The sequence below is a fragment of the Glossina fuscipes genome, unplaced genomic scaffold, assembly GCF_014805625.2.
Source record: "Glossina fuscipes isolate IAEA_lab_2018 unplaced genomic scaffold, Yale_Gfus_2 28, whole genome shotgun sequence".
Taxonomy (NCBI): domain Eukaryota; kingdom Metazoa; phylum Arthropoda; class Insecta; order Diptera; family Glossinidae; genus Glossina; species Glossina fuscipes.
In genome coordinates this window covers 2051932-2077159 of record NW_023998423.1, presented here as the reverse complement: position 1 = coordinate 2077159, position 25228 = coordinate 2051932, and the positions used below count along the sequence as shown (strand labels likewise).

The following is a 25228-nucleotide window of genomic DNA, read 5'->3' as shown; positions in this document are numbered from 1 at the left end:
AACCAAAATTCTTATAAGAAACTTTCGGCAAATCTATAAGAATTTTAGATAAGAATTATTTATCTACATAGAAAAAAGAGTTTGTGTGTGCTTTCACCTAAAAAATTCTTCCGGTTATAAGAAAAGGAAGCAAACAAAAAAAAAAGTAAAAGTATTTCTCAAGCAATGAGAACAAAAACCCACGAAAGTCTATTCAAATAAAAATATATTGATGAGTTGGCCTTATACGGAACAATATTATAATAATATAATAATATAATATTAGTTATACGACCAAGGAAGAGTTTTTATGCTTTGCTTGGAACGGAGTGTGTTTATGTGTGTTCACAAAATTTTAACCAAAATAAGTATTGAAGCAGAAGTTCGACGACAAATATGTCAAGTGAAGAACTACTCTATTTAAAGGTATTTATATGGATTCACAAGCATTGCGCTATAGTGAATATTAAGAGAAGGTTACCAAAGAAGCACTAATAGGCTCTTAGAAGAAAAAGTGTAATAGTGTAATAGGCTCTTACAAAGAAAAGTGTAAAAACATGTAAATAAATAAAAGCTATCGCCAGTAATGAAACGTATGCGTCTTTTCCTTCTTTTTTTTTTTAAGTACATGTTGTCGTCTTGATGTGGGAGTCCTTCTCTTATCTAATAATTTAGACTAATGAAAACTATTTTTTGTCCATCTGCTTTACTGTCGTCTTTTGCTTACTTTGTGATTTTACTTGTCGCATTATGAAGCTTAGTTTTATGGACAAGAAAATATGTTTACGCGCATATGATTATGTTTCTGTGAAGGTCTACTTGATATTAGGTTACTGCAACTCTACTTAAGAAGCCTAAGCTATGCTTGAAAAATATATAAAATTTTTATAATGAAGAATTTAATCAAGATATGTAACATATGCAACGGTTGACTTATTTTCAAAATGAATAATATATAACTTTTTTTAGGGCGCTAAAGTGTGGCTGCCGCACTCCGAAACTGTTTGGCAAAGCGGTACTCTCCAGCAAAACTATCAGGCGGGCGTAACGGAAATAATAGTGGAGGTTGAAAATGGTGATGTGCTAATTGTACCTGTTAAACCGGATGGCAGTGATTTGCCGCCACTGCGTAATCCCGCCATACTAATCGGCCAAAATGATTTGACTTCACTGTCCTACTTGCACGAGCCGGGCGTTTTACACAATTTAAAAGTACGTTTTTGTGAACGTCAAATAATTTATACATATTGTGGCATTATATTAGTAGCCATAAATCCATATGCTGAACTACCGCTGTACGGGCCAAGTATTATACGAGCCTACCGTGGTCGCTCCATGGGTGAACTTGAACCACACATATTCGCTTTAGCCGAAGAGGCTTACGCAAGATTAGAACGTGAGCGTTGTAATTTAAGTATTATCGTAAGCGGTGAGTCCGGCGCAGGTAAAACAGTATCCGCGAAGTATGCGATGCGTTATTTCGCTGCTGTGGGAGGTTCAGAGTCTGAAACTCAAGTGGAACGTAAAGTGTTGGCGTCGTCGCCCATAATGGAGGCGTTCGGCAATGCTAAGACTACCCGCAATGACAATAGTTCTCGCTTTGGCAAATTTACGAAATTGTTGTTTAAAAACAACAGGGACGTAATGCATTTGACGGGGGCTAATATGCATACATATCTGCTAGAAAAATCTAGAGTGGTATTTCAGGCAATAGGCGAACGGAATTATCACATATTCTATCAGCTATGTACGGCCAGAGCAACCTATCCAGAGTTGATATTAGGTAAGTGAACTTTTTTGAATATTGAACGGATGTATTTTTGCTAATAATGTGCAATTATTTCAGATCATCAGGATTGTTTCTATTACCTAAATTGCGGCCGCTCCCCTGATATAGACAAAATTTCAGACAGAGAACAATTTAAGGAAACAATTCAAGCCATGCAAATATTAGGTTTCGACCCAAGACAAGTACGACAATATATACAAAATTCCCAACTTTGTTTAAACGATTTGAGCTTTTTACAGATATCTGATATCCTTAAAATTTTGGGTAGCATTCTACACTTGGGCAATATAAAATTCGCTAATAAATATAAAAAAGACAAAGAAGAATTAGATCTTGAAGGTTGTGATATTTACGTAAGTTTCAAGCTGCATTTTTTACGAAATTCTTTCATTTCCATTTTCAATTTTCTTCTTTTTCCAGCTTGATGATTTACATTTACGTGTTATAGGAGAACTATTACTTATTAAGGCGGACGAGTTACGAAAATGGTTATTAATGCGACAAATTGAATCTGCCCATGAATTGGTTCTAATTCCTAATAACAAAGAGGCGGCTGTAGCCGTACGAGATGCTTTAGCCAAACATATTTACGCCAAACTATTTCAGTATATTGTTACCGTTATCAATAAGGGGCTAAATAATGATCGGAAGCAGAGCTTGTTCATTGGCGTTTTAGATATCTACGGTTTTGAAACCTTTGAAATGAATTCTTTTGAACAATTTTGCATAAACTATGCTAATGAGAAGCTCCAACAACAATTCAATCAACACGTCTTCAAGCTGGAGCAAGAAGAATATTTGAAGGAGGGCATTTCGTGGACTATGATCGATTTTTATGACAATCAGCCATGTATTGATCTAATTGAATCGAAATTGGGTGTTTTAGATTTACTGGATGAAGAATGTAGGGTAAGTCGTTGGAAAAACCAAACCTTCCCTCTGTTCTCACGTGCAGTGTATGCATCATCCGATTTTATTATGAGAGTTATAAACGTAACCCATCAAGAAATCCGACCAAAACGAAAATATTCTTTCCTTTATTTAATTAACTTTCTTGTATACGTAAAAGACCAAATCTGTTAACAATAATTAGTAAATATTTGCTTCATGCGTAATATAATTTGTTTCTTCCCTACATGTTGTAGATGCCTCGCGGTACCGATGAAAGTTGGGCCCTAAAATTGGTAGAGAAATGTAATAAATTCGATCATTTTGAAAAGTCACGTTTCGGCAACACTAGTAAGTTTCAAGAAACATTTCAAAATCGTTGAAAAGCAGTTGTAATATTATTTCTTAGGCTTCTTCATTAAACACTTTTCGGATTGTGTGAAATATGATGTGATTGGCTTTCTGGAGAAGAATCGTGACACCGTATCGAAGGAGCTCGTCAATGTTTTACGGCGTTCGCAAATGTCTTTATGTAAGCAACTAACGGAGCTGGAGGAAATCGATACACTGAATGCAGATGCGTCCAGAACACAGACTTTGGGAGGCCGCGTAGTTATCAGTGCGTCACGAAAACAGGTATGGTATCCCAAATCCGTTCAAAACATTGCATTTTGTTATATTCGAGAAATGCTGGAGTTCTCAATCCTCGCAACTACTTGTGATCAAATCTTCTTTGTATTTTATACATTTTAGGATACGGTAGTCTCGGAAACCCGTAAAAGGGTTAGTCCAAATTTTTGTATTCAATAAAACAGTACAAATAATTCTACTAATTTTTATTAAAAATGCATGATAACGCATTTTAACGCCGGGCGTATTAACTTAATAACCTAAAGTTGCATTATATTAAAAAGGAATTTTTTATATCCATCACCGATGCATGAGTGTTAAATTCATTTTGTCGAAACGTTTGCAACGCCCACAAGGAAACTTTGGAAACTCGACAAAGTGTATACATGCTTGATCACAGTCATATTCTGAATCGATTTAAGCATGTCCATCTGTCCATCTGTGTATGTGTATCTGCTGCAGACATTCTCTTGGCCGCAAAAAGGAAGATATCGCCCACAAATTTGCGCCAGAAGTTGAAAATGGCCCAAACCGGTCGAAAGACACGCCTACGCAGCAAAAGTTGTGAAAATATTTGCTATCCGTGCTTATGCTTATTACTCATAAAGTGCAACCCATTCCCCATATAAATTCCCATTTTTATTCTGAAAAAAAAAAAAAAAATCAGCCGCGTCGCTCCAACATTACAGATTATGAAAATTTAGTACTTTTCTTTTAGTCTTTTTTAGAATAACGGTGACGGGTATAAAAGTTTCGGTATTGACCGAATATAATGTTCTTGTTTTTTTTTTTGCAATGTTGTATGCTTTTAACGCATGAATTAGTTTCTATGAAATTAACACGATTGAATGTATAGTTTTTCTTGCATGCGCACGTACCACGTTCCACAAGAATTTTTGAAATTTTATCTCTTCAATTATGTAGTAACTTATGTTTATATTTTTGTTTGCACAAAAGATTATGCCTTCTAAACAGCATCGCCGCTCAGTGGGTTCCCAATTTCGTGAAAGTTTATCCTCTTTAATTGCCACTTTACATTCTACTACACCTCATTACGTCCGATGCATCAAGGTGAGTGAAAATAATATTTTACTGTCGTATATTGCATGAGAGTAAAGATCTGCTCTTGTAGCCCAACGAACATAAGATCGCCTTTAAATGGGAAGCACCGAAAATCGTTCAGCAGCTACGAGCTTGCGGTGTTTTGGAAACAGTACGTATCTCGGCCGCTGGTTTTCCCTCGCGTTGGTCCTATTTGGATTTTTATATGCGCTATCAACTCTTATGCCATCGAGGTCAAATTACCAAAAGTGATTTAAAGAAATCCTCCTATAATATTATTAAAAAATGGATACCGGATAATGATATGTATCGGTTCGGAAAAACGCAGATATTTTTTCGAGCTGGGCAGGTGGCCTACTTGGAGCAAGTCCGTGCCAATTTGCGCAAGCGTTATATAACTACTATACAGTCGGTGATTCGGAGATTCATTTGGCGAAGGCGTTTCGTGCGTTTACAACGCACCGCCTTAGGTATACAGCGTTACGCGCGTGCCTACTTAGCCCGACAGAAAGCGCAAGAAATACGTGAACAAAGAGCTGCTGTTATTATTTGCAAATACGTACGCGGTTGGTTGGTGCGTCGTCGATACAAGCGTTTGCGTCATTCAATTTGCGGTATACAACAATATGCCCGAGGTATGTTGGCTCGCAGACGTTTCCAGGAGGCTATGGAACACCATAAGGCTACGCAAATACAAAAATATATACGGGGTTACATTGCAAGGCGTGAATACCGCACACGCATGCACAATATTATTATTTGTCAGGCGGCGGTGAGACGATTTTTAGCCAGGCGTCAATTTAAACGTTTGAAAGCCGAAGCGAAAACTATTTCTCATATACAGAAAATGTACAAGGGCCTGGAGAATAAAATTATAACAATGCAGCAACGAATCGACGAATTGAATCAAGACAATGCAAAATTAAGGCAAAAAACTAGTGAGGTGTCAGTTCTTAAGTATGTCGTGGAAATATTTTAATTGAATTGATTTTTATAATTTTTTAATTGGAAAAATCTTTCTTTTAGGATGAAATTAGAAATGAAAAAGGCATTGGAGATTGAATTGAAGCAACTTAAATTCGTTGTGGCGGAAAAAGACGAGAAGGTCTTATCGGTACTTAAGCAATTAGAAACTGAACGCGATGAGAAGATGATGTTGCTTGAGGAAGCTGCGCAGAAACAGGAAGAATGGCACCGTCAAAAGCAATTGTGGAGCGAAGAAACCGCGGGTTTGCGTCGACAATTGGAGGAGATGATGGAACGTGCTAATCGTAACGAAGCAAGTAGCATTAATCAACAAACACGTTCAATGTCCGAAGTTGATGAGATTGATATACATGACGCGTATAAGAAAATCATCAAGGAGAAAGAGATTATTGAAAACGAAAACTATCTACTGAAAGAGGAACTTAACAAATTTTATAATCAAAGCGTTAAGAGCGATTATAACGATGTGATAAGGAACCATATGCGATCCAGTAGTAATGCTTCAAGTCAAAATGACGAAGACATTGGTTACAGTTCGGCTAAAAATACTTTAGAACCAAAACGTCAACCGGAATTGGCTAATCTGTCGACACAGGAATCCCTACAGTACGCGGAAGATGTTTCCACTGGCAAAACTGATCATACGTTGATTATATTGAAATTACGCAATTTATTGGAGGAGGAGAAGAAAAAGTACACCTGTTTAAAAGATCAACTGGACAAGGCCATTAGCCGCCATAGACCGACGGAGGATTCTCTTCGAGTGTCCGAGTTAGAAGTAGAAAATGAAAAATTGCGTCATGATTATGAACTGCTGAGGCAAAGCATACGTTGCGGTGCCGAAATGCAAGAACTGGAAGCGCAACATAATGCCCTGCAGGAAGAGCTGAAACGTAGACGGGATGAATGCATACAATTAAAAGCTGTGCTGCAGCAGCAGAGTCAGTCGCTGAAATCGCTTGGCAGCGAGAATTTGAGCGGTAGTGATGTAATAAATATGCACGATAACGAGTTAATGGACGCCTTTCATTGTCAAAAATTGGTTAATCGTCAGTTAGAATCGGAATTGCGGGCCTTAACAGAAGAGAATAACGCTCACTTTGCCGAGCTGACGCATCAGATTGAAGAATTGCGCAAGGAAAACAATCAGCTGCAAGAACTATTGCAGGGTGATATAAGTGAAACCGTGGATCTTAAAGATCCCGAAGTCCTGCAACAAAGCAATCGATATCTCAAGCATGAGCTAAAGAAGACTATGCTGCAATATTCGCTGGTACAAGAAGAGTTGAATTCATTCCTGAAAAAATTCGAATCGATGAAAACACGTAGCGAACGCTTAACGGTAAAATTGCAGCAGCATGGTGTCACCGATAATCCTTCGTCACCCAAAAGCCAAGAGCAAAACGACAACCCTACTCTTCAAGTAAGCAAACAAAAGGCGAAAACATATCAAGGTATGAATAATTACGGATTAAATATAATTAAATTATTTTAACTAAGGCGTGACGTGTATGCTTTTTTTACAGGTTTAATGAAATTCCGCAGTGAAGATCTGGATAAGATATTCCACCGGTTAGTTAGCGATATGACTACTAGAGTGGCCATAGGCTTATTGCCAGGATTTCCGGCGTACATCATATTTATGTGTATACGGTGAGCAGTCTTCTAAAACTCAATAAAGTTTTGCCTTCTATTGATGCATGTCACACTCTTTCTTAGTTACACTGACTTGATTAACGCTGATGAAGATGTACGCGATCTACTCAGTAAATTCGTTAAGCAAATCAAAAAAATTCATCGCAATCCGCACGTAACGGAGCATCGTATACTGTGGCTAGTTAACTCAATAACGTAAGTGAAACAATTGCTTTGGTTTTGCGAAAGAAGTTTCCCTAAGAAATGCCTACACATGTTTCATTTCCTTGTGCATAGGCTTTTAAATCTGCTAAAACAGTATGGTGACGTGGAGGAGTACATAAAATTTAACACCGAAAAACAAAACATGCAACAATTAAAAAATTTCAACTTATATGAATATCGACGTGTGATCTTGGAAATAATCATTAAATTGTATGAAGCCTTAATTAAGCAAATTGAGGGTTTGCTTGATCCATACATTGTCCCCGCCATTTTGGATAACGACGAGATACAGAGGGGCCGTCAGCATGGGTTAAGGAGTCGTACCAGTTTTGCAAACAGTTCACCCGAGCACGGCAAAATGGCCGCTTGGAAGCAATTAATTAGTCAATTGGAACATTTTTACAAACAGTTCCTGCATTTTGGTTTGGATAGTTGCTATTCAGAACAAATATTCCATCAGCTAATGTACTTCCTGTGCGCGGTGGCTATGAATTGTCTAATGCTTCGTGGCGATATCTGCATGTGGGAGACCGGCATGATTATACGGTATAATTTGGGATACATTGAGGATTGGGTGCGAGAAAAGAAAATGGTAATTTCCGCAACTAAATTATGTAAGACATAAGACAATTCGTTCATCCATTTGTTTTTCCTTTTCATAGTCTAACGCCATTTTAACGCCATTGGCTCCTCTAAATCAAGTATCGCAACTATTACAATCGCGAAAAAGCGAAAATGATGTGCAAAGCATTTGCGATTTATGTATGAATTTGAACACAGCGCAAGTCTTGAAGGTAAGTTTCCAGCAGCTCAACTCTTACCAGGTCTTAATAAATAGACTTGTACAATCCGTATTCTTTTGAAGAACAACAAGGAAGTTAACACAAAAACTCTTTTGAAAAAGAGAATTCATGAAATTCATGAAATTTTCCATTATTGCACGCTTTGCAAGCTTTGGCTACTACTATCGTAAATCACCTATGAACATTTTTTAGGGCAAAGACATCAAATAATCTGCAAATTTAGGGCATCATAAGCACTTGAATCCAAACGTGACGCCAATAGTTCCTACGAGGGAATATTTTTGAACTGTGGATTAAATAGATCTTAAAATTATTTTAGTAATTTGTTGCGTTTGCCAATGATTTCGCCTTAAGTATTATGAAACTGGCCTCGTTTTTCTAGGACGAAGGAGTGAGACTTCAAAGCAGAAAAATAATTTTTTTAAAAATCCGTCTAAGTAGCCGAGCAGGCAAAGGTTCTCGACCAGCCGCTTGGAGTCATGCGTTTAAATTCCAAGTAGGATAGGGTAGGGCTTTTATAGAAGCCAATACCCTTGGATGACAGCTCTTTAAGACTTTAGTCTTAGAATGTATTTCTGTGGCTCAATTAATAACAATAATAGCAATGAAAAATCGTAAATCAAGGAAATTTGAAATAAATTTTATAAATTTCTATGCTGACGTTAGCAAAATCACCTTCAATCAACTTCAGCACATATAATGCAACTACGAATAATAATTAAAGCAAAATTTCACAACCAATGCTCATAAAATTAAAACAGAGCAAAGTTTGCGAATAGAAATTCAACATGAAATAAAATAAAACTGAACTAATGGAAAGGGCCAACAAATAATAACAACCCATCACGTCACTAGTAAATGAAGGTACTCTTGTTATCGTCGACAGGCATTAGACATAGTTTATCGTTGTATTCTCTTAGCCCGTCTTAGAGTAAAAAATACTTTATTCAATACTAAACATTATGAACGCACCGAACCTTCGGCTACATTTTATCTTAGTGTCCTCTGATGTCTGACATAGTTCGAAGAATTCGCCTTCTCTTCGCGAGCCGTTTGATATCTGGGCCTTGAGTTCTTCCTTGAATTTGTCTAGTTCCACGCGTAAATAGTTGCTGTCATTTCCCAAAACACCTCTACCCGTTATGATATATTCAGGTACAGCAGGCCTTCAACCATATTTTGTAAATTTGTTTATAAAATATATGAATAATAAATAAATAAAATATACTAAGCTTTTAATATTACTTCCCCAAAGGTATTTGGAAAAAATGCTAAAAGTTTTTTAAACGGATCTTAAGAAAATCTCTTGATAATAAAATGCGGTCCGCCCACTCAGTACGCGTTTCCGTTCTAAAATCTATTTTTCTTTTCCGTTTGAGAGAAGATTTTCTTACGTTCATTTATATTTAACATGTATATGTACATTTATTTACATTCATCCAAATTTTTGATCTTTTCCCAAATAAATTATGAATAAAATGTTGTTACATCTGTCTTATGTGCGGCGTGATTTTTCTTCTTTTGCAACAACAGGTTATGAAATCTTATAAATTGGATGATTATGAATCGGAAATTACCAACACGTTCTTGGAAAAGCTTACGGAGAAACTGAATGAACGTCCAATGGTAAGAATGCAATGATTAGAATTTATTTATAATTAACAAATAATTTTTAAGGTGAAAAATGATGACTTCACTATGGACCAGAAGTTCATACATCCGTTCAAAGTTGTCTTCAAATATAGTGATATTAAATTGGAAGATATCGAGCTACCCAAACATTTGAATTTGGACGATTTGCTAATGAAAATTTAAATTCTAAATACATCCGTGCCTGAAAGTTTTGTTTTGCAAACATTCCTGTGAAAAATAACTTTAACCACCTCTATTAGTATAATATTTATTTTTTTATTTTTATTTTTTTTTTTTTGTTTTCTTACGATCTTAGTTCCAAGCCACAATTAGCAAAATATTTAAAGAAATTTAGTTAAAAGAATGTCCCCAAAAGCGTTGTTTCCCATCGTTTTTGCGTCGGAGTTTAATATTTGTTTTTTTTTTAAAAGTAAATTATTAGTATAATTATGGCAGTGTTCCCTGTTTTAACGTGTATTTGTGCTTCCAAATCGAGTAAAATTAACTGCATTTTTTTTTCAGTTTTATTTATTTCTGAATGAGCTGATAAAACATAAGAAGAGTTAAACTCAAAATAAAAATACAAAGTTGTAAAAAAAATAATAGAAAATAGCAAAAAACACATTAGCGCCTTTATCCCGTAGTCGATGTAATTCGGTCAAAACCTGTACATAAAATGTTATGCATTATTTATTGTAACCACTGTTGATTTAACAAAAAACATTATTCTTAGAGACATATTAAATAAAATGGAAGCAAAATTTGTTCCTTATATTGGGTTTGTAAAAAAAAAAAGCCGCTAGCCAACCATCAAGAGGATATTCATAGTAAAATCGGCGATGTCCGTACATTTATCTTTTCAATTGGACTGTGTTGAGTAATTTCAAATTAATATCAATATGAGCTAATAACTTCTCTAAGAACTTTGAAAATGATCAAGATGAGTGTCTGGTGAATGAATGGTGAATATGGCGCCTCTGACGCGAAAAACAAAATATTTCATATGTTTGTTCGCCGCTTTGCGCTCTTCTATTGTAATGGACGTTACAATACAAATATAACTTGCCTTGTAAGTGTTTGTTTTGCGTCTGTCCCTACTTGTAACAAAAGAAATGGACATGGGCTAATAGGAGTTAATAGGTTAGCGTAGGCTTTAAATTCCCCCATACTCCCAAATTCCTTTCCGTCTACATATCTCCATCTCTGTAATGAGAGTGCACTCAAACGCTAACTAACTTCCCGGATATACTCATATTTACTTAATCGTAAACCCGCTGTTTCCATATAAAAGCTGTGATCAAATATATTATTTTGTTTTGTTTATTGTTTGAAATTGCCACAAACATATACGTACAGCCGTACGGATTGTATTTCTTGCCATATACGCAACTAACTAAATATTTTGAAATGTAAAGAGTATCAAATCCATCTCATCATATGTTCTTTTTTTCCTCAAGTTGATCTGAGATATACTGAGCAATAAACGAATTCCTCTTGATGGTGGTGGTGGATATTAACCGTTCCGTCTCCTAATCAGGAAGCGAATTATATCCATCTTACCCTTGCGTTCTTATCAATTGGAAAATCCAATGAAAATATAAGACTTAAAGTTATATGATTGTTAGGTAAGAGAAACAAAGAATATTCTTAGCATAGACAGACGACCATCTAAATACAAATAAAAATACATTCCATCTAAACAAATCAAACAAAACTCAAGGAAAAGTAAGATATTGGTCAAGAATTATTCTATTAAATTTTTGCCTATTTGCATTTTTTGTTAAAAAAAAAAATAGAAACAATTAAAAAAGCTTCCATGTACTTAATGGACCAACCACCTTTGCTAATGTTACGCACTTATAACATGTGAAACCAAGTTGAAACGAAGTTGAAACAAGCAATATAGCCTTACACTTATAGATTATATGGTATCATCCTATAAATTATATATATATATATATATAATTTATATAAATATATAAATTATCCATATTTATTGCGAGCATGTGCTTTATATTTATATAGTTAAGTTATCAATTCAATAAAATTTAAATCAAATTTACTTTCAAATTTATTTTATTCAACAAAAAGTTTATTTTCATTCATTCAGTGGTTACAGCGGCTTTAGAAAGTTTATTTTTAGGCACTTCCACGGAAGGTTTACGCTCCAAGATCATGCCAGTAGCTACGGTTGCACCATTTTCCCGTATCGTGAAAGCCTGTCCTTTCGTCATCACCATTTGACGTAATAAAGTCAACTTTATGGTCGCGTGTTCACCTGGCATTAACATCCCATCAAAGGGTACTACGTACAATTTACAAAAATTACACATGAATTACCAAAGATTCTTTCCCTAATATTCGCAATTCACTTACTCATATCAATACGTGCCGGTAAATTCCACGTAACACTGAACAGCTGTTGTACATATTTGGAGACCATAGGTTTGTGACGGCCGCCTTCGGCCCGCGATAACAAATACATAGAAGCCAAAAAATGATTAGATATGTCTTCCGAGCCCGCGGCACATAACAACATGCCACGTTCCACATTTGATATTTTCACGCTACGTAGTAACACACCTACATTTTCACCAGCGACGGCCTTAATGTAAAACACCGGAGGTGAGGATAAGTAAGTTTACCTTGCGTTATGTTTTGGGTTTTCACTGTCTGAAGCCTAAATATATGGCATTGCTTTTACACCCGTCCTCAAAAGGTGAGGATGGGGATTCCTTTTTTCAAAACATTTGCAACACCCAGAAGGAAGATAAGGAGGCCTAATAAAGTATATATATTCTCGATCAACATCAAATTCTAAACCGATTCAAGCATGTCCGTCTGTCCATCTATGTAATGTCTGTGGTAAACGTTCAAAAGAAAACATATGAAATTGTTTACAAATCAAAGGTCGGCATGGCGAATTCAAAAGAAAACAGCTAAATTAATAGCACTCTACGAAAGCGTAGCTAATTAGAAAAAAAATCAATTCAGAAGAACATTTCGATTAGAAATATATCCGCACTCGTTAAATTCGCATATAAAAGCTGTCGGCTGTGTCCTTAAGGGCGGGCGATTGTGTACTTTTGATTTTGAATGAAAACTGCTTATATTCAACAAGAATGTAATCCTACAAAATTCTTGGTAACCTGCTTAAACATGTTTCTAACCACTATGAAGACTAAGTATGGCTTTCTGAATTCGCGTGAAGAATTTTCCAATCAAAATAAATGCAAATGTATTTATTTTCAGAAAGAAAATGCTAAAGCTCTAATATCTTTATCATTAGGTGGTGTATATAAGTGCGAAATTGAATAAAATTAAATTGTTTACAATTAAATTGAAAAGTTACCTTTGGTACACTGTTTCGAAATATTTGTATATCACCAATTGTTGTTTTAATGTTTTGATTAAAGCCTAGGAGATCGCATTCAGCATTTTTCATGAGTGTCCCGCGTTTAATTGTTCCAACGACCACAGTACCTCTTCCGGGCAAAGTAAAAGCGTTATCGATTGGTAATACAAAAGGAGCATGGATGTCGCGTTGCGGTGTAGGAATATAGCTATCAATGTAATTTAGCAATTTTTCTACAGCCGGTACCCCGAAAGGTGAAGGGTTATCTTGCAAAGCCAACAGCGCAGACCCGTATATCACTGGGCTACTAACGCCATCAAAACCGAAATCGCCTAGCATTTCACGCATCTCGATTTCAACCAATTCCAAAACTTCCTGATCAACTAAGTCGGCTTTATTAACAAACACTATGACACGTTCTACACCGACTTGCTTTGCCAACAGCAAATGCTCACGTGTTTGAGGCATTTGCCCATCAGTAGCGGCCACAACCAAAATAGCGCCATCCATTTGTGAGGCACCGGATATCATATTCTAAGAATGTTCACGAAATCAAAATTAATAGTACTGTTTATTCTTGCGTAAAAAGTAACCAACTTTTATATAATCAGCATGTCCAGGACAGTCGGTATGGGCGTAAGTACGTTGCTGTGTGGCATAACCAATGTGACAGGCATTAATGGTAATACCTCTGGCCTTTTCTTCGGGTGCTCGATCTATTTGATCATACGCTACATATTCCGCCAAACCTTTGCGTGACAAAACTCGCGTTATCGCAGCAGTGAGTGTTGTCTTACCATGATCTACATGGCCTATCGTGCCTACGTTACAATGGGCCTTTTCCTTTTCCGTCGATTTCCCGGCAATTTTAGTGCAGAAATTGCGATCACATATTTTTTTTAAGGGCTTAGATTGTGATACTAATTCATTACAGCGATAAAATGATTGCTTAGATCTAAGGCTGTTACGTTGGATGGTTAAATTTCCCAGTCTAATCAAAAAATTCCTCATGATTTTTTACTTTTATGTATGAACTTAGTGCAGCGGAATTTTCACAGACACATTTGTCCCTTATTCATTTTCACCATTAATTAATAAACTGCAAATAGACAAACTTTTAAAATTCTTCGCGTTTCAACCTTTTTCTTCAACTTTAGAAAACAGCTGTTTTTTTATATCTACGACTACTAAATGGACTGTTTTTAAAAAAAATTCTTGGCTTTAAATAAATTGTAATGCTTTTTCCCTAATAGAATTACCGAAAATAAATATCGGAAAATTATTTTCTTCTCCAATTTTTATTTTTATATACATTTTTTTGTAAAAAGCGCTCTACTACCAGTAATGACAACAAATTGCACAATCTTCATAATGTTTTTTGCAGTATCTAGCTGTGTTCCAAATTCTAACAGCAATTAATCCCTGCCGGCAAATTGTTCTAATCATTTTTCGCATTTAAAGAAATTACTTCCGTACATTTTATATTTGTCTTTGTTTTATTTTTTCTCCATTTTTCCTTATCTACTTAATTACTCCCACTACTCTTCTTTACTATGTTATGTGTACGTTTCATGTGACCGTTAAGGCCGACAAATTGCTTAAATTTAGCATCACATAATTTACAGGCAAACTTTCGGATTTCCGAATGTATTTGTCGATGTCTGATCAACGAATGACAATTGGAAAAACCTTTGCCACAGGTCTCGCAGATTTTATCGCGTATGTTGAAATGTGTTTTGACATGATCGGTCAAGTCGCGTTTTTTCAAAAAATCCTTCGGGCACATAGTGCATTTAAATGCTCGTATTTTCGTATGAATGGCAGTTACATGATATCCTAACTGGCTACGGAGTCTAAACGATTTGCCGCAATGTTCGCAGACATGCGGTTTTTCGGCTGTATGAATGCGCTTGTGAACGTTGAGATCCGATTTAACTGCAAAACGTCGTTCGCAATATTCGCATTGATATACTTTTCCAACATGGGCTCTTTGGATATGCACAGTTAATGAGGAATTCTGGTCAAAGGTACGCCCACACTGTTCGCATTTGAAAGGCAGTTCACCAACTTGGTGATCCTTATAATGGTGAACTCTTAAGGTATTTACACATAAGTATATCTTGTCACAATAGCCACAGTTTATGCCTTTTTTGGCTGGTTCATCTGGCATAAATATTTTACACTTTTGAAAATATATTTCATCCGCCTTTGAAGGTTTTGTTTTTTTACTTTTAAAACGTTTGCCCATTCTGTAAAACCAAGCTTGAAATTGATCAATTGCCTTGAGAAGTTCGTCGTCATTTAAAGAAATATCGTATTGTGAGGATAAATTGCTGGCCAGTTCCTCTAAGGATCTTTGGCGTTCCTCTAGACTGTTGTGGTATTCGTGCCGTCCATCGTAGAAAATGGGATAATTCGCATAGCAATCAATAAAATTGACGGTGGCCAAGTCGTAATGTTGGAAGTTTAAAGCCTTTACAAGAATGAAGAGTTTTAAAGACGATTTGATCTCTTATCGCGTACAAGTCTTCTTACCTTTTTCATCATTTGATCAGTTTTGGAGATTTTCTTTCTTTCGATAAGTTCGTTAAGGAATTCACATCTCTTATAATATTCCTTGGCTACACTGGGAATTTTCTTCGGATTTGGATCATCGAAATTTTGTTTGATACCAGCGCACAATCTGTGCAATTTATCCAAAGCCTTATGTAAGTTTTTATCTTTCATATAGACATTAAACTTTTGCATACCCTTTACGATGGCTTTCTTAGCCTGTTGGCGTGCTTCTTCATTTTCGAATAAAGGATCATTAATGTTCCATAAACACTGCTGTGTTTTATATAAATCAATGAAATCATTTAAAAAACGTTTTTTTCTAAAAAATGTAGGGATAAACTAAAAAACGGACATAAAAATAATTATAGATACAAACATAGATTAAAAAGTTCTTACTTTCTCTGTATAAGCAGGCACGTCTAAATTATCCGAACTCTCATCCTCATTTTGTTCTTCATCATCGTTGTCGTTATCGTCTGTATCAAATTCCATCTCGTCTGGTATAAATTCTTCATCTTCTGGCATAAATTCTTGCTCATCTTCAACTTCGTCTTTAATATCATCTTCCGAATCCTCTGGCATGCCCATCGGAATTCCGATCGGAATAAAGTCAATGCTGTCCTCCTCTTGTGCCAATTCAGACTTTGAATGTGTACGAAACTTTCTTTTATTACTTTACATCGAATGCTTGATATTCCAAATTTACCTCTGGCGGTTTTATTTCAATTTCCGCTAATGGATGTTTATCCATATCCGCATTCATGTTCACACTCACATCACCTTTAGTACTCAGCTCATCTTCATCTTGTTGCTGCTGTTGCTCGCATTCTGACTTAACTTCTTCTTTTTGTTGCGGTAGCGGTGAAGTTTCATGTTTATGTTTATTTTTAATATGTTTTACAAAATCTCTATACAAGCGAGATTTTTTTTCACACAGTATGCACTTTAACAGGAATTTATTACTTTTAAAATCCACTAGAATATTGCCACAAATTATCATTTCTGCCTCTATTTTCTTTTGCTTTTAAGAAAAAATAAATAGTAAACAAAGCTGTGTAAGAGATGGGCGATGAGTTAATGTATATATATATATTAAAACGATAAGCTTCACATATCTAAAACAGGTATGTTATCGTTACCTGTTTTATTCTGCTGCTGTGATATCCGCAAGAGTAAGTTGTAAGGTTTAGGTTTACGTTGAGAATTTGCTGTTTAACTGTTTCTTGAATTACGAACAGAGATTTTGACGAGAACTCAAACAAATTTACGCTGGAGCTGATTATAGAGCTGGACTTCCAATCCTATTCAGAGGATATCCAAGATATTTCAAATGCTGCGACCATGGAATTGCAAATTGAAAATAATATCAAGAATATAGCCAGTATATGGCGTAAGCAAAGCATTGAAATGGTGTTTTATCGTGATGGCATATATCGTATCAAAAGCGTTGACGAGTGCACTCAATTGCTTGAAGAACATATGGTCCAAATATCGGCGATGAAAGTTACGCGGTTTGTCGAGCCGTTTATAACAGTCGTGGATAGGTGGATAGTTGGGAGAAAACTTTGTCAGAAAAATTCATCTAAATCATTAATAGCAGATAAGGCCTTTGTTCTCTAGAGAAATGCTATTTTATATGGAATATGAGAAAAAGAAAGGACGATCGGAAACAGAAAAACAGACTTTAAAAGAAATGAATAAATAAATAATAATAATAACGTTAAAAAACTCTTTATATATATATAGTAAATCTTTGCCGTACAGTTTTATGATATCGAAATGAAAAAAATGATACAATTCCAAAGACAAAAATCCAAAGGATGATAATGAAGAGTAATTCTTTATTACAGGTGTACCATGTTGGTAACCGCATTCTTCGAATTTGTTCTCCTCTTTATTGTATATTGTCATCCCGTTTGAATGAATTTCGCCGAAGCTCATCTGGACGACTTTGTCGCGGAAACTCAGCTTCTCTACGACATCGTTTTTTCGCGCTCCGCCGTCAGCTTCATCCAACACTGCAGGCTTTCGATATTCGTCAAGTTCTTTCTTCATGGCTTCCAATTCCGCCTTGAGGCGGCGATTTTGTTCATTAGCGATGTCTGCGCTTATGTCCGTCATCATAATAAGCTGCTACATTAAATGCTGCATTAACGGGCCTTCTATTTTAATCCTAGATGGCATCTCAGTCCCGTTAGTCAGTTCTTCTTCCCCCTCTATCGTATCGTCTACTATTCTCCTAGATTCCTATTTATTTCGCCTGTTTCTTTAAATCCAAAAAATTGTTCCTCAGTGTCGCAGTCGGCCACTTGTTGGACACGTTTGTACTCTCCTGTCTGCTCTCAGTTGGTCCGTCATAATCCGCACCGCTCGCATCAATTCCAGTTGCAATTGAGTTGCGAACGGTGCTCTGTGAGTCTGTCCATTTAATTATATCTGTCTTAAGCTCGATAGTATTCAGAACTTCCTAGTAAAATTATTTGGTTATCTCGAAGCAATTATTTGTAAAGTTATGAAAGCTTGAAAGCTTTTTAATTCATTATTAGCATTAATAAACAAACATTTTGCAAAGTATTTTACCGACAAATGAAACATTTTTTATATATGTTTGTGTTTTCATTGACCCTATTTTTCTTTTTTAAATTAACGCAATGAGCATATGAAGGAAAGATGAATGAATGAATTTATGAATGAATGCGCGAATAAATAAATGAATGAATGAATGAATGAGTGAGGGAGTGAATAATCAATGACAGATTGAATATAGAACGAAATGAATAAATGAATGCGTGAAAGAATTAGTGAGTGAATGATTGAATGCGTGTTTACCAAAGTTACCAAAAACGAACTTCACAGATAAACGTAGATGAAAAATGATGAAAGATGTGTCATTGACAACAGGTTACTTGGAGTAAATGTTTGAAAGTCTCTAAGTAAATTTGCTAATTGTCCGTCATCAGTTTGCATTTCAAACTTGTGTACATTTGTTACATAACGTGTATCTATTGCACACCTGCGTTATTCATATTAACGGCACTAACCGCACGTATTTTGCACAAATAATATAAAAAATAACGGCGTCAACAGAGTATTTGTTAGAAAATTGAATTAAATGATTTTCGTTGAAGTTAGGTTTTCTCCCTCTACTCCTAATGAATCATACTTTTTGATCATATACATAGCGTTTTGCGATTACAAAAAGCTTTAGTTTCTACACACTGCATATTCCACATTTTTTCAGTCTATATACATATATATGTCTGTGTGGGGGTTGAAATGTTACTATCATAGTCGATTGCAACATTGCTGTTTATAGATGCGTTCATATGGTTTCGGTCAGCAAATAGTCTAAATTGTTGCTTCAATCAAATTGTTGTAGCACTATTCGTGAAATTATTTGAAACTTAACCCAATATAGTTCGAGGATTTATTAGCATTATCTGTATGTATGGTATAGGATGATTTTCAAGGGGAGATAAATGCTCTCTTTTACATTTATATATATAAGATTATATATTATACAAAAGCACTTGTACGAATATATGCGAAGAATTACCACAAAATGTTCAAAAATATGCGAAAATCGAACGCCAGGTCTCTAAAAATTGGATAAAACTAGTCAGGAGACGTTCAAGGGGAGATAAATGCTCTTTTTTTATACATTTATACACAAAATGTTCAAAAATATATATATTATGACATCCCAGTAAAGCAATAAATTCAATCATTTTTTTTTAAAGAAATTGCTAGCAACTAAGGAGACACCAAAGAGGTTTTCAGGGAAATTATATGAATCTCGGATGGGTCCACTTTTAAAAAAGTTGGTAAAAAAATTCATATCAATGTTATCACTTGTAATTCCTTTAATTTCTCTTCTAGGCACTTATTCAATATTTTTAAATTATGAATTAATAATTTTTAATACGATATTTTTTTTTCTTTTATAATTTTTGTATAAAAGCACTTTGTAAATATTGCACCACAAAACTTGATTTGTTTTTTTTTAATTTATTCTCCTTTTTCAATTTTATTTTAAGATATTTTTCGATTTATATAGTAATTTTTCACTTTGTTTATGATTTGCTCTAAATTCTTTGCTCAACTTGAAAAATGGTTTTGCTTCTACAAAAAACCGTTAGTTGGTTTTTTTCCTTTACAACTTTTATTGAAAAAGGTAGCATCTTTTGAGAATAGAGAGATAACAGAGTTGCTTTCAATAAATTGCAAGTCTGTTAAAGTTTGGGAAAGTTGTATTCAATTCTGTGTGCATCCGTTCTGTTGGTGTGAAAAATTTGCATTATCAGCTGGTTTCTCTTACTATGCTATTGAGCATTAAGTTAAGTAGAATATTTCCACAAATTAACATTTCCCCCTTTATTTCCGTTTGCTTTTGAGGAAAAATAAAAAGTAAGCAAAGCTGTGTAAGAGTCAGTCTTTATTTGTTAACAGCTGTTGCATTAACAAAACAACTCAGAATTTGGAAGCATCTGAGACTAAGCGTATAAAAAGGTAACGCTGTATTTGTTTACAATTGACAATAATTCAAGAATTCAAGAATTAGCGATGGGTTAATAAATATATACTAAAGCAATAAGCTTCAAATGTCTAAAACAGGTGTGTTATTGTTAAAAAACCACTCAATGGGCATCGTGCAATGCTCTAAGAAAAAAGGTTACAATATTAAATAGCGTTTTTTAATTAATGTGTTCATATTTCTTGTTAATAATTTTAATATTATATATTTTTATTTTATTTATTATATACTTTTCTTAAATAAAATAAAGAAAAAGAATTTAAGCTAACGGAAAAGAATAAACTAACTATTATTATTATGATAATAATATTCATTTCTTTATTATTAATTATTGACAATACAAATATAAGAAATAAAATAAAAAATGATTAAAAATACCAAATTGATATACTTGATAAACCTCTGTACTTGAAAAATTCGAAATCCTCTCAATCAATAGTTTTTGGAACGTTTCTTGAGCTTTGCTCATAACTACACTCATTTCAAGATATTGAGTACTTGTTTTTACTAAGTGGACAATGATTTCAAAAATTTGCAAGACCGGTAATTGTTTGCTTAAATCTTAAGTGATATTTTGACGGCACATAACTTTTGCGTTAATCTTCACATATAATCCATATATCTTTCACCTAATCCATTTTCACTCCATATCCAAAAAAAAAAATTGTAAAGTTTACCCTTTAGTTTACCACATATCATACGCATATACACCAGATGGAGGTATTTGCTTTTGGAAATTTTAGGCTTTTCTGGTTTAGAAATAAAGCAGAAAAATGAATACACGTCTGTCCTGAGAGTGTGGTGGATAGAAGTAAAATATATAATATCTTACACGTCACTTCAGCGCGTACACTGCGTTGATTGCTATCAAACACATATGTTGTATGTACTTTTACTACAAAATGCTGGTTTGCATAAGTATTTATACAGCTGCGTACAATTACAACTTGTACGAACGAAATTTTAAGTTAAAAATAACACTAACTCGGACCCAGTCCTTTCTTTTGAATGTGAAAACAGTATATTTCAGTTACTAATTGAGACATGAAAAAACGAACTGTGATCAAGAAGGTAAGATGTATTTCCAAGTGCTGTAAACGTTATTATTGCTGGTTGGACAAGAAATATATTTTTACTTTTATATGTTTATGTGAATAAAATAGTGTTTCTTTAACATTTTGTAGTTTAACCTTGTTGTGTGTTTGGACCCCGACCTCTATTGCATAAAATGCTATTTTGGAGGCTTTTAAATAAATTAACTGTAATTTAAATATTTTAAGCAACGGGAGTATTATTTTAAATTTAAATATATTAGAAAACAATGGTAGAATTTGAAATACAGGTAACTTTTAAATGTTTATTTAGTGCTTACAATTAATTTATGTTTAAGTCTTGTTGATTGCATGCACCAACAGGAATTAAAGGAAAATTTCGTCTTGTTTGTATTACAGCAACCAATACGCTTTGCAAATCCCTAAAGGTTTATTTAACGATTTCGGCTGTCGTTGCAACTTTTTGAAGCGTATACGAACTTTGAGAGCGATCGTAGTGTACGTCGTAGTTTGCATAATCCTTTAGGGCAACAAGGTTGCCTTTATCTGGCTGCTGTTGATACAAACCAAACGATTTTCCTAAATTTACCTTGAGAGTTGGATAATCAAGATTCTCATCAGAACGATGCACTATTCTTATCTATATTTTCATGAAATTTTCAGAAAAAATCTATTGCCTCCAAGCAGTCCATAGACAATGATATACCTCAAGATAAATATCTTTATGCGGGACGAATGCGTGAGCTTATCGAGGGCTATAATGCAGTCGTACAGCTGTTATATCCTAGATATCCGTGGTATATATATCCCGGTTATTTAACAAATGCTATCTACCAACGTTACATGAAATATTTTAAGGACAGATATTGTTTGGTTCCCATACCAAATACTCTATATGAAATGTTAACGAGCAAGGAATTTATTAAATCCGAACATGTTGTATTTGCTGCAGCAGACATCTATGACGAGTATTGTGTTTCACCTGAGGTTAATTTTGTTAATCTAAAAGTAAGTTATGCTAAAGATGATCTTCAAGCTGCTACCAAATCGTATGAGAATGGGGGAAGCGAAAGCATAGTAAAGCAAATGTTTCATACAAGCCACGACAACACTTTAGTGACACAAATAATACCTGCTAAAATATGTCATAAACAATGCTTATACGTAAAGGTTAGTATGTCGTTATTTCCTCTATTCTTTTACTATTCTTTTCGTTTATGTCATGGCAGGAAAATTTTTTTGCTAATCTAATGGACCGTTACAATGTAAAGACAATTAGAAAATTTTGGGTCAAATTGGACCATTTTAATGAAAGTCAGAATGTGCCTGTCATAGCTACAAAAACTCATATATATTTATTGATAAATCCCTATGAGCTACCACAGGAAGTTTGCGATTTAATACTTAATAATTATTTTTGCACACCGCGTATTTTACATCGAGGTCACACGTATCGCATACAAATCAATGCCGAGTTGGTAGGCACTGCTCAATACTCGCATTATTATCCTATTTTCGCTTATTTGCATCAGTTGTATTTTCGTTGCGTTCATTTGGAAGGCAAAGGGAGTGATTTCGAAATGCAAGCAGTGGCGGTTAAGGGTTTCTCGAATTTGGTGCAGATAAAGCATACTCATCAGTTCTTACCGCGTCAGCAATTGGATGAAATTTTTCAACTAAGAAATTTTCCTTTGGGTCTGGAGCAGCCATATTCCACCTTACGCTCTTCTATAGACGCTTTTCTACCTAACAAAACAACTTGTTTGTCTTCTAAACATATATATCCTGTTTTCATGTTGCAAGCTGAACGTGGATCAGGCAAAACTAAATTAATCAAAGGAATTGCAGCCGATTTGGGTATGCAACTCTATGGCGTAGATTGCACGGAGATTGTATCACAAATTTCTGCTCATACAGAAGTGAAATTAAAAACAGTTTTCGCCAAAAGCCTAATAACCGAGCCCTTACTAATTTGTTTTCACAATTTCGAGGTTTGTAGGATGCTAATATTTATATTGTATTGGATACCTTTGAAATTTTCTTAACACAGATTTTCGGTATTGATAATGAAGGAAATGAAGATTTGCGTTTATTGGCCGCGTTTCAAATTCAAGTGCAAGAGCTGTTTTCCCGCGATCGCAAGCATCCCGTCGTAGTGGTGGCTTTGACTAGCGAGAAACATTTGAAACCTATGATTCAACGTCTCTTCTTGGAAATTATACGAATTGAGAATCCGTCTAAAGAAGAACGCTACGATATTTTACGTTGGATGCATATTAAAGAAATGCACAAGCAACTGATATATAACCGAAAACAACCATCAGACGTGCCGCTATATCCGCTGGAGTTGCAGGAGATTTATTTGCCACAATTCTGCCCGGGATGGCCGTTCATTAAATCAGTACTTTGGGAGGTAGCCGATAAGACACAAGGCTTTATTTTAGGAGACTTAGAGCAGTTATATGAAAGCGCTATACGCGAATCAAAATTTGGAAAACAGAAAAACTTCTCCACTTTGACTTATGACCATTTTGCTCATAATTTGAATGCAATGCAATCCGCGTTTGCCGATAGCTTGGGAGCACCCAAAGTACCAAAAGTCTTTTGGTCAGATATTGGTGGTTTATCGAAATTAAAAGATGAAATTCAAAATAGCATTGGATTGCCGCTTAAACATTTACACCTAATAAGTAAAAATTTGCGTCGTTCTGGTGTGTTATTGTATGGCCCACCTGGCACAGGGAAAACTTTAGTAGCTAAGGCGGTTGCTACCGAATGTAATATAACTTTTCTAGCAGTACAAGGACCTGAACTGCTCAATATGTATGTTGGTCAAAGTGAGCATAATGTTAGGGATGTCTTCTCGCGCGCTCGTTCCGTGGCTCCTTGTGTATTATTTTTGGACGAATTGGACTCATTAGCTCCAAATCGTGGTGTGGCAGGTGATTCCGGCGGCGTTATGGATAGAGTAGTGTCCCAATTATTAGCCGAAATGGACAATTTGGGGGACTGTAATAAACCCATTTTTGTGTTGGCAGCAACCAACCGTCCCGATTTAATAGATTCGGCTCTGCTACGTCCTGGCCGCTTCGACAAACTGTTTTATGTAGGTCCTTGCTCCACAAGTGAAGATAAAGCTGCCGTTTTGGAGGCTCAGACGAAACGTTTCAAATTAGCGGCCAATTGTAATATGAAAGATATTGCGGAACAGCTAAAAGGTGATATGTCTGGGGCTGATTTATACTCCATTTGTTCGAACGCTTGGTTATCAGCAGTACGGCGAACAATAGAAAAGCACTCGCAGGGTAGCTATATTGCCATAAATTCTGTATCCACATTTTGCTAAAAATAAACAAAAATTTCAAACTTATAGGTAAGCTTAAGGACGAAGATTTGGTCGCACAGAATATTGTAGTTGAAGTAGAAGATTTCATGAAATCGTTCGTCAAGTTTATACCATCGATAAGCAAACAAGATCTGGAATATTTTAACAAATTAAAAGCACAATACAATATTTAGCAACTCGAAGGACACAACACAACTGGGTTCAGTTCATAACGAAATTAACTCCTTAAATAAAAATGTGAAAACAATGAACGTGAAAAATTTTAATTTGAAAAGTTGCTTACCCATATTTGATGACATTAATGCATATTTTTGAAGAAAAAACTTGCAAGAGTTCTATAGAGTAGATTACAATTTTTAGGTTTCAAAATAATTAAAATTAAATTAATTAATAATTACTTGCGAGGATTTTTAAGGTTTTTTGTAATAATACATGTGTTTTATTTTCCGGAAAGGAATCGTCTGTTGAAGAAACTTAATCCTTAAGCTAAGTATTGCTAGGAAATGTTGAAATTTTTCGCCAAACCAGCTATGGCCAAAAGCAAGTAAGATGTAAGCTGGTTTTTGTCTTACATCGGATTTGAAAAGTTTGCTGGTTAATGAACGAAAACATTGATATTTTCTGCTCTCTTTTTCAATGATGACTGCTGTGCTTTAGTTTATATAAACGTACATATAATTCGGCTATGCTTGTATATACGAAAATGGCAAGGCATTGATGATTGATGAAATTGATGACGACCATCCTAAATAATC

General features: G+C 35.0%; 4 protein-coding genes across 6 annotated transcripts; 2 read left to right on the top strand and 2 right to left on the bottom strand.

Moving 5' to 3' along the window:
• Positions 1-375: 375 nt before the first annotated feature.
• Positions 376-9813, top strand: LOC119636288 (unconventional myosin-Va). Its single transcript, XM_038031591.1, has 17 exons — positions 376-405; positions 949-1762; positions 1826-1950; positions 2008-2121; positions 2189-2677; positions 2914-3007; positions 3066-3292; positions 3410-3439; positions 4244-4357; positions 4419-5305; positions 5375-6789; positions 6862-6988; positions 7055-7186; positions 7268-7787; positions 7858-7989; positions 9532-9624; positions 9676-9813. Exons 1-17 carry the CDS (start codon positions 376-378, stop codon positions 9811-9813), a joined length of 5481 nt encoding a protein of 1826 aa, XP_037887519.1.
• A 1890-nt stretch (positions 9814-11703) lies between these two features.
• On the bottom strand, positions 11704-14259 carry LOC119636170 (elongation factor Tu). The gene is made up of 5 exons (XM_038031357.1): positions 14245-14259; positions 13583-14084; positions 12983-13519; positions 12007-12235; positions 11704-11935 (listed from the first exon to the last, which is right to left on the bottom strand). The coding sequence occupies exons 2-5, from the start codon at positions 13994-13996 to the stop codon at positions 11733-11735; spliced, it is 1383 nt and encodes a 460-aa protein (XP_037887285.1). The 5' UTR covers positions 13997-14084; positions 14245-14259; the 3' UTR covers positions 11704-11732.
• Positions 14260-14274: 15 nt separating this feature from the next.
• On the bottom strand, positions 14275-20967 carry LOC119636168 (zinc finger protein 506-like). Of its 2 annotated transcripts, XM_038031356.1 has the most exons (6): positions 20908-20967; positions 16681-17168; positions 16248-16562; positions 15938-16183; positions 15521-15880; positions 14275-15458 (listed from the first exon to the last, which is right to left on the bottom strand). In XM_038031356.1, the coding sequence occupies exons 3-6, from the start codon at positions 16539-16541 to the stop codon at positions 14511-14513; spliced, it is 1848 nt and encodes a 615-aa protein (XP_037887284.1). In that variant the 5' UTR covers positions 16542-16562; positions 16681-17168; positions 20908-20967; the 3' UTR covers positions 14275-14510. The 2 variants fall into 2 exon arrangements, with proteins under 2 accessions (XP_037887284.1, XP_037887283.1); XM_038031355.1 differs by lacking the exons at positions 16681-17168; positions 20908-20967 and having other exon boundaries at positions 16248-16596.
• An 89-nt stretch (positions 20968-21056) lies between these two features.
• Positions 21057-24733, top strand: LOC119636166 (peroxisome assembly factor 2). Of its 2 annotated transcripts, XM_038031352.1 has the most exons (6): positions 21057-21146; positions 21260-21417; positions 21791-22297; positions 22357-23118; positions 23178-24432; positions 24501-24733. In XM_038031352.1, exons 2-6 carry the CDS (start codon positions 21397-21399, stop codon positions 24644-24646), a joined length of 2691 nt encoding a protein of 896 aa, XP_037887280.1. In that variant the 5' UTR covers positions 21057-21146; positions 21260-21396; the 3' UTR covers positions 24647-24733. The 2 variants fall into 2 exon arrangements, with proteins under 2 accessions (XP_037887280.1, XP_037887281.1); XM_038031353.1 differs by lacking the exons at positions 21057-21146; positions 21260-21417 and having other exon boundaries at positions 21842-21924; positions 21991-22297.
• Positions 24734-25228: the final 495 nt, after the last annotated feature.

Excerpts from the sequence above, each read along its gene's own strand:
- LOC119636288 (XM_038031591.1), top strand. The coding sequence starts at position 376 with ATGTCAAGTGAAGAACTACTCTATTTAAAG. Across the intron at positions 1,951-2,007 it reads TAGGTTTCGACCCAAGACAA|ATATCTGATATCCTTAAAAT; the intron begins GTACGACAATAT and ends AGCTTTTTACAG. Across the intron at positions 7,990-9,531 it reads ACACAGCGCAAGTCTTGAAG|GTTATGAAATCTTATAAATT; the intron begins GTAAGTTTCCAG and ends TTGCAACAACAG.
- LOC119636170 (XM_038031357.1), bottom strand. The coding sequence starts at position 13,996 with ATGAGGAATTTTTTGATTAGACTGGGAAATTTAACCATCCAACGTAAC. Across the intron at positions 12,236-12,982 it reads TTCGAAACAGTGTACCAAAG|GCCGTCGCTGGTGAAAATGT; the intron begins GTAACTTTTCAA and ends TTTTACATTAAG. Across the intron at positions 11,936-12,006 it reads ACCGGCACGTATTGATATGA|TACCCTTTGATGGGATGTTA; the intron begins GTAAGTGAATTG and ends AATTGTACGTAG.
- LOC119636166 (XM_038031352.1), top strand. The coding sequence starts at position 21,397 with ATGGTAGAATTTGAAATACAG. Across the intron at positions 22,298-22,356 it reads AACAATGCTTATACGTAAAG|GAAAATTTTTTTGCTAATCT; the intron begins GTTAGTATGTCG and ends ATGTCATGGCAG. Across the intron at positions 24,433-24,500 it reads AATAGAAAAGCACTCGCAGG|GTAAGCTTAAGGACGAAGAT; the intron begins GTAGCTATATTG and ends TCAAACTTATAG.
- LOC119636168 (XM_038031356.1), bottom strand. The coding sequence starts at position 16,541 with ATGATAATTTGTGGCAATATTCTAGTGGATTTTAAAAGTAATAAATTC. Across the intron at positions 16,184-16,247 it reads TTGAAATAAAACCGCCAGAG|TCTGAATTGGCACAAGAGGA; the intron begins GTAAATTTGGAA and ends ACACATTCAAAG. Across the intron at positions 15,459-15,520 it reads CTGATCAAATGATGAAAAAG|GCTTTAAACTTCCAACATTA; the intron begins GTAAGAAGACTT and ends ATTCTTGTAAAG.